This window comes from Exophiala mesophila (genome assembly GCF_000836275.1).
Source record: "Exophiala mesophila strain CBS 40295 unplaced genomic scaffold supercont1.2, whole genome shotgun sequence".
Classification (NCBI taxonomy): domain Eukaryota; kingdom Fungi; phylum Ascomycota; class Eurotiomycetes; order Chaetothyriales; family Herpotrichiellaceae; genus Exophiala; species Exophiala mesophila.
The window spans coordinates 5409162-5416461 of record NW_015622505.1 but is presented as its reverse complement, the minus strand read 5'-3'; the positions used below and the strand labels follow the sequence as shown (position 1 = coordinate 5416461).

The 7300-nt window shown below is 52.9% G+C and overlaps 1 protein-coding gene across 1 annotated transcript; it reads left to right on the top strand.

The window, feature by feature from the left end:
* The first annotated feature begins 2504 nt into the window (after positions 1-2504).
* PV10_03654 (uncharacterized protein) lies at positions 2505-6738 on the top strand. Its single transcript, XM_016368130.1, has 5 exons — positions 2505-3175; positions 3224-3316; positions 3371-3526; positions 3578-3878; positions 3927-6738. Exons 1-5 carry the CDS (start codon positions 3074-3076, stop codon positions 6284-6286), a joined length of 3012 nt encoding a protein of 1003 aa, XP_016227648.1. The 5' UTR covers positions 2505-3073; the 3' UTR covers positions 6287-6738.
* Positions 6739-7300: the final 562 nt, after the last annotated feature.

Sequence of the window (7300 nt, the reverse complement as noted above, 5' to 3'; positions counted from 1 at the left end):
TATGCGCATGCGTATGCGTCTGCGTACGGGTAACAGGGAAGTGAGTGGATTGAGACGACATGAGGAAATGTCTTCAGGGAACCAAAGGCAAGCCGTCACTAAGGGGAAAACTGCTGGACCAACCATGACTCCATGACTAACTCAGCTAGCGGTGATGAGAGAGAGAGAGGTGCTCGGGTCATATCATTGGCATTCAGGCGCTACAATGATAATAATGTAGATATCTAACACATAGATACTAAATGGCAAGCCGCGCCGAGCTGAGACACTCGATGTTGGTTAGCTACCTAACCTAGACTTAGGTATGTGCAGGTAGGCAGTTACCGATAATCAGATGCAGTCCCTGTGTATTGCCAGTATAGAGGGACAAATACTACTTAATTACTTGTAGGTAGGTATTTATGTAGGGACATTTGCTTCTGGAAGAGATTTCCACCTCGAGAGTCAACCGTTGGCTATGTGCCGAGCCGAAAGTATCTACCCCTCGTCCTCACATTCTATGTTCTTGTGGTTTTCAAAGCTGAGGTGGGCTTGGTGGACTCTCGTATGACTGCCTGGGTGCCTGAATGCCTGGCACTTGCTGCATTGCACCCTCTAATAAAAGAGAGGTTTTTCTACCCTCAGCCCACGAAGGTGCTCGATCAGGTCATTATGATTATTGTTGACGACGCATATGCGATATGCGTACATAGGCGTACTGGATTTGCTCCATATCTTCACAAAGAGCCACAGCCCCTGTCCAGCTGCTACCACTATTTGCCCATTTGTTGTAAAGTACTGTCCAGACATAACTAGTTGGAGAGGTGGAGTGAGTACATGGGCCTAAATCAAGACTCTACGGAGTACTGTGAAGTCAAGGTTCAAGGTTCAGGGAACTGGCGCAGGGCTTACACATACTTTTGCTCCGTACACTCGTACCCTCCCACCCTCGCCCCCTCCCCCCTCGCCATCCATCGTACGACCGGGTCCGAGAGGCCCGTTGGGCTCTCTTAGGCTCCCATAGGCTCTTTTAGGCTTCTTAGAGCCAAGTCCCCTCCTCCCCTTGACCCTCCTGAGGAGAATAGCCTTAGGCGGTCTCGATTGGCGGCTTCGGCCCAAGCCTTATCCATGCAAGCCCCATGTCCGGCTACCTGTCAGACTTGTCAACTACGCGGGGGTGTCATTTCCGTTAAGCCGGTGCCTCCATCTCCATCGCTTGTGCCTGTCGACTTGAATCCTGCCCAGCTGACCCAACACTCATCGCTTTCATACGATCCCAACCGACCCAACCGTGGCGAACCTGGCCGAAAAAAGTGACAGGCAGACAGGCCAACCATTCTGCCAATAGTCGCCGCTGGCCTGGTGATTTCGACTGTTCAACCAGTGACATGCCACCAGCATCCAGCTCATCCCTGTTACTCGTTTGGCCCCTCGCATCATTCGGCCACGCCCACCCATGGGGCCATGCCACCACATTCAAGGCTCGACAAGATCGATCAAGACCCCGGCGGTTTGGCACCAGTGGCACCTCCCATGCAAAAAGATCTGGGACTCGATCTCTCGTCTATCGCCCTAGTCGCTACTGCGTCGTAGCCTGGCACCTGGTAGGTTACTTTTCCCGACACGGTTGCCTTTTCCCTGCACTGCTCCAGATCCCAACTCACCATCCCATCTGAATACAGTTGCGAGTCCGAGATCTGAGGCCTGTTTTCACCATCCAGGGTACCAATGATGTCTGTGGAGCATCCATCCACCCTGATTAGAATCCCTCTCGTCCTCCTCATCACCCCTCTCCCTTGTCGACGACTACGCCCACATAATCGAATACATGTAAAGTACTACACACACAGTGACAAAATAAATATGATCGACCCACTCAAGACACTCGGTCAAGGGAGCACAAACGTGCTGGCAGACACTCACGCACTGCAGCCTGCACTCAGCAGCAATGTGCAAGTCTCGTGGCAAGATCGCTCATGCGTCGACTCGTGGGCGACGAATACCTGGGGTCCCTGTCTTCATCACGTTATTTTTCTTCTCCTCACCAATCGCAAACCACTGCAATCCAAAGTGTCTCGTCCCTCAACCTCGCTTGTTCCCACTCAAACCCTGGTCGATGGCCTGTCAGAACCTCCGCGGCACCCAACTCCCGCTGCTTGGGCCGACCGCTTGTTTGGTCGTGCTGTCCACAGGCACCACAGCTCACGGAGTGCGGCAATCTGACCCTGAGTTCTGGCTCGACTCGATCTTTACTGCCTCCCATGTCCGGGTTAAACCTGCCATCTTATAAGCTCTCTAAACCTACACCGTGCCCGACCCGGCAGGGTGGACCCGCTCGATTCGATCCGACTCAATCGACCAAGTGGGGACGATAGGCGCAAACGGACGCCTGCATCCTCTAGCCCTGTGGGGGGTTGAAGCTGAGTTTGCTTTCGACTCGTCTCGTCTCGGTATCCTCCATCCTCTTTTGACTCTCTCTCGACCCTCTTTTGACCTCGAGCACCTGTCTCTTGTTTCCCCTCGACAACTTGGGCCCTTTGACATCATCCGTGATTGGCACCCTACATCCATTACGCGCATTTTGATCCAGGATCCATCTTGACGCCAATGCTTTGGTGGCTATCCACTCCTCACACGTCTTTCGCACTTTAACCTGGATGGCGCTTTTGGCATTAGGGACATCGACATAGCATCATTTCTTGCATTGCTCTTCTCGTTGCCCCAAACCTACTTCTTACCCTGGCTTTCCCGGTCCGCTCTCTCCAACACAGTCCACTACGCCGAGACCTTTTTTCTCACTCTGAAGTCCATCATAACCTCACCCAGTCCCTTCCTCCACCTCGACTCTTTGGGACACCGTTGTCATCACTCCTAGAACTACTCACTTTCACTTGTCTCTCTTGCCGCTTTCTGAGCATCTGGTGGCCGGCAGTCCCTCCGTTCCCGACCGTCTCGACTTCGCCATTCACCCGTATTTTTCCACGGCTGTTATATCCTGATTGTGATTCTATATATCACGCCAGAGATTCTCCCCATCGGCTCTGTCCCAGTGCCATGGTGGTACGAATAATGAGGTTGACAGCTGATCACGATCATGTCAACATCGGCTCCTCAATCACCCAGAGGTGCCCGTGCTGCCGACAAGCAGAAGAGGCGTGCCAACTCGTGCCTGCCATGTCGCGAGAGTAAATCTCGAGTATGACCCTGCTTAACTCATTAGCCTCCGCTGCTGACCCTTTCATAGTGTACGGGAGGCATCCCGTGCGATACTTGTCAGAAGAAGAGGCAGAAACCGCGCTGTGTCTATCGTAACATGCCCGATAGAGGGGAGACTGAGGTGCGAGTAATCTACTATTGGACCCATCGCATTGACTTACACCAAACCTTATAGAATGCTCTCCCCGAAGAAGATGAGGATAGCAGCTCTCAACAAGATGCATCCATGGACGACGAAGATGACGGCCATGATGCCAGTGACGATAGCTCACTCGCCGGCCCTCACGAAGCGTTCTTTGGTACCTTTTCGTTAGCACGAATCGTGGCAGAGGTAATTGATCATACCTGGGCATCGTCGTGAATACTCTGACATAGTGTCTAGGTCAAACAATTGTCTCCGAGCACTGGTCGGGCACGAGAGATTATCGATTTGATCGATACAGTCAAGGCCTTCTCGGTCAACGGCAGCGGAATTGGCGCTGAGAGCACTGAAAATCCTCAAGGATCTCTCGCGGGAGACCACACTCCTCTAATCAGCAGCACGTCAGACCCGCAACTTCCAAAGGCACTTCGCCGCCTTCACTCCCGATACCTCTCTGTCAAAAGGCTCCTTGACTCTGGGATGGCCATGCAGGCATGGACCACATTTGCCAGCCTCGTTCGAGACGCTGAGATCATGGGCCGTGAGTTTGATGATCCCCATCTGCCAGAACAACCGCTCACAACAGTAGTCGATCGGCCAGATGTGCCTGAGAAGTTGCCCGACAAAGGAAACGCATTGGCCGACGCTCGTCGACGGATGTGGTGGCTTCTGGCCGTGCTTGACATCAGGCTGAGTTTCATCCTAGGCCGAGCGCCATCTTTATCACACCTGGCCCCGGGCTTGCCACAGTCTTTTGACACTGGTGGAGGCGTGCAAGTGTCCAAGAGCCAACGAGCCTTCACCCGACACAAGGCTGAATTACTGAGTTGGATCTATAGGGATAAAGTCATTCCCGAAGCGCTATCCGAAACACAGAAGACCAAATTAGAAGGTTTCTTGGAAGAACTGGACGCAGTGCAACGCGATCTACCGCCTCTGTCTCATTCTGGGCCGACAGAAGTTTCACAAACTGTTGTCATTGCCAAACACCACCTCGAAGTACACTTGTTTGCTATGGTGTCCAACGGCTTCATGGCTCGGTGCATCACAGCTGAGCAAGCTCAACTTGGCCCTAGTCGTCAGCGAAATGCAGCCTCGCAGGCCAAATCTTCGAAAGCTCGTGCTGCACGGCGGCAAACCCCCAGCAAATACTACAAAGAAATGCTCCAGTCAGGACGTCGAGTCATGGAACTGTTCCACTTCATCCACACTTCTGAGCCATCCCGCTCTGGACCATCGTGGACTCGTTGCTTTGGGGCGTATTCGGCGGCGTCGATCTTTGGAATTGCTCGTCTTCGGCAAGAGGTAGAGCTTGAGGCAGATTCATCGCGCATTGAGACGACACTGGAGGTATTTCGCGATATTGCCTCGTCGTCGCCCGACTTGGGCATAGGGCAATTTGGGGCGTCGTCCTTGGAACAAATGCTCGATGGCCTACGATCGTTTGAAAAACATCTCAAGGATGCCGGTCCGACTCATGATATGCCTGCGCCTCATCTCCCGCAGTCTAGTCGAGCTGATACATCACCATCGCGAATCAAGCATGAGCTCGCCCCATATACGACCAAGTTCCGGAAACATCCCAAGAAACGGCCCAATTCGTCCATGATTGACGAGGAAGCCGCAGCTCCAGAGAAACGAGCTCGATATGGCGAGGGCAAGCCTTCGTTCGATACACCAGTTCAAGGTGAGGCTCCTACGTGGGGAATGAATCAGGAAGCGTCGTTTGGGCAACAAATGTCATCGTTTGGAGACGTGCCCAACCACTCATTCGATGCCACGGCTTCGGTGAGTTTTGACCACGCTGCGTTTCCGACCAGTGCAGCGACATCTTTTGCCAGCACCATGGATGCCCTCGAATATACCAGCCTGCGGTATAACCCTCCCCAAGATGTACCGGACATTCCTTGGCCAACGAACCGGCGACACCACCCGGAAGTGCCTTGGCCCACGCCGGCATTGATCTATCCACCTTTGTACCACAACGGATGGGAGAATCATTTCAACACATTGGAACCACAGGAAGTGATTGCGGAGCACTTTTTCCGAAATCCGGACCCGCCACCGCAGGTGGTGTACAAGTTGCTGTCTGACGAACAGCCACATCCCGACCACGGGTATGGGGGTTTCTACTCAGGGGTCGGAGAACCATACCCAGCGGCGGATCAAGTTCGCAGTTCTCCTCTAGTGGGAGAGATTGCAGCACAACCACCGGGACCAGGTTTCCCACCGGCCGATCTTGCTAGTCGGAGACAAAGTGTGGCGGAGGTAGAAGTCAAGGGGAACTGGGCGCTCGAGACGCCAGTGCATTACGTTGAGCTTGGAAAGGACACGACGGGAGCGGCTCGGCCGATGGCTCGGACACCTCCACGGGAGATGATTGTGTCACCGGTCAACGAAGGAGGGATGTCACAGACGCATGGATCCTCACTGGCTCCAAATCAGGTTCCACAGCAACGACGGAGCGGGCATGGAGAATACTCGACGATGGCTACACAATTACAGGCTGGTGCACCGGGTATGCGGGCCACACTCGGACCGAACCAGGAGATTGGCAGCCAGGAGAGTGCGGGCTCGAGACGTGCATCGTTGGCACCTGGCGGCGAACTTGGTGCAGGAGAGATGCACTTGGCATCCATGCCAGAAGGGCGATGGGTAGGACAGATGGGATCGAACGGTGGCAACCCGTACGACGGGGCAAGCCTTGGACCACAGTACAGACAGGACATGGAAAGTCGCAATCATACTGTGGGTGTGGCGTACAGTCAAACAGGTCCGGGGCGACACCAATACCAGACGGCAGCTGGTGGTGGGGCGCCTCCGGCTCAACACCTCCGACCTCATCATCACCATTTTCGCGATTACCAGGTTCAAGCACCACCAGCACCAGGACAATCAGTGACGACAGCACCGTTCAGTGGCAGTAACCAGGGGTGGTGGTCACACTAAAGACGCCATGTTCACGAAGCGGATATTTGAGATGAATAGCGAAGTCCCAGTCAGTAAGCAAGCGATGTGTGTTTCCCAAGCAAGCGAGAGGATTACAGGGTGAAGGACGGGCCCATGGAACCAGGAAAATAGGCTTATTTTTTCCATGATCCTTGTCTGTCTTGTTTACTTAGCAGTCATGTTGGCCATGTACAGAGGGAAACAATTGTATATTATTCCAGCGCAAGGCGACACGCGATGAACGACCAAGAAGCGATGGAGGTTTCGACAAAAGAGAGCTGATTGACAGACGTGATGTGATGTGGCAAGGTTCCAGCATGCGTGAAGAATGAAGTGACGGCGGTCTGAGTAGTTGAGGAGAGGAGATTCGGTAGGAAGCGACTAGCATGTTATATTCCAGGGGCCGGACAAATGTCCGATTCTATGTCATAGCATATTTTATTAGGTTCGAGTGAATTGAAAGCATACCTAGTATACTTGTGTGGCATATGTGTTAGTGATTGATGAATGTTTTTGAGGAAGATGGCTGGTTGTTACTGGGGATGAGGATCCCGTATGTCAGAATCTTACATTCATATTATGCACCTATATTTGACCAGGGCACTGGGTACTACCAACTGAAAGGCTATAGGATTAGAATATGGACTTCTAATGCACACTTAGTTGGTATCTCCTTTGCTGCCTTGTGCATTTTCTTGAGATCACAGGCAAAGTACCTACCTAACCTTGATACAACCTACCTAGGTACTTACCTACCTTACTTACGGTAGGTAATGATTAAAAGACATTGGTAGAGACATGGTACGATGGCAAGAACGAAGCATGGTTTCTTAAACAAGGGAAGGACCCAGGACTCCTTCCACACGAGGAAGGTCCAAGCATGCAGCCAAGGCCGAGAGCCTCGTCAGTGATTGGAGAGAGAGAGAAGGGATGGGAAGAGGAAGGCGGGGAAGAGAGAGGGAGGGAGACGGACATGTCCCTCGCCCAAATCCGAGGCACTTGGTCAAAGTACCT

Excerpts from the sequence above, each read along its gene's own strand:
- PV10_03654 (XM_016368130.1), top strand. The coding sequence starts at position 3,074 with ATGTCAACATCGGCTCCTCAATCACCCAGAGGTGCCCGTGCTGCCGAC. Across the intron at positions 3,527-3,577 it reads TAGCACGAATCGTGGCAGAG|GTCAAACAATTGTCTCCGAG; the intron begins GTAATTGATCAT and ends CATAGTGTCTAG. Across the intron at positions 3,879-3,926 it reads AGACGCTGAGATCATGGGCC|TCGATCGGCCAGATGTGCCT; the intron begins GTGAGTTTGATG and ends TCACAACAGTAG.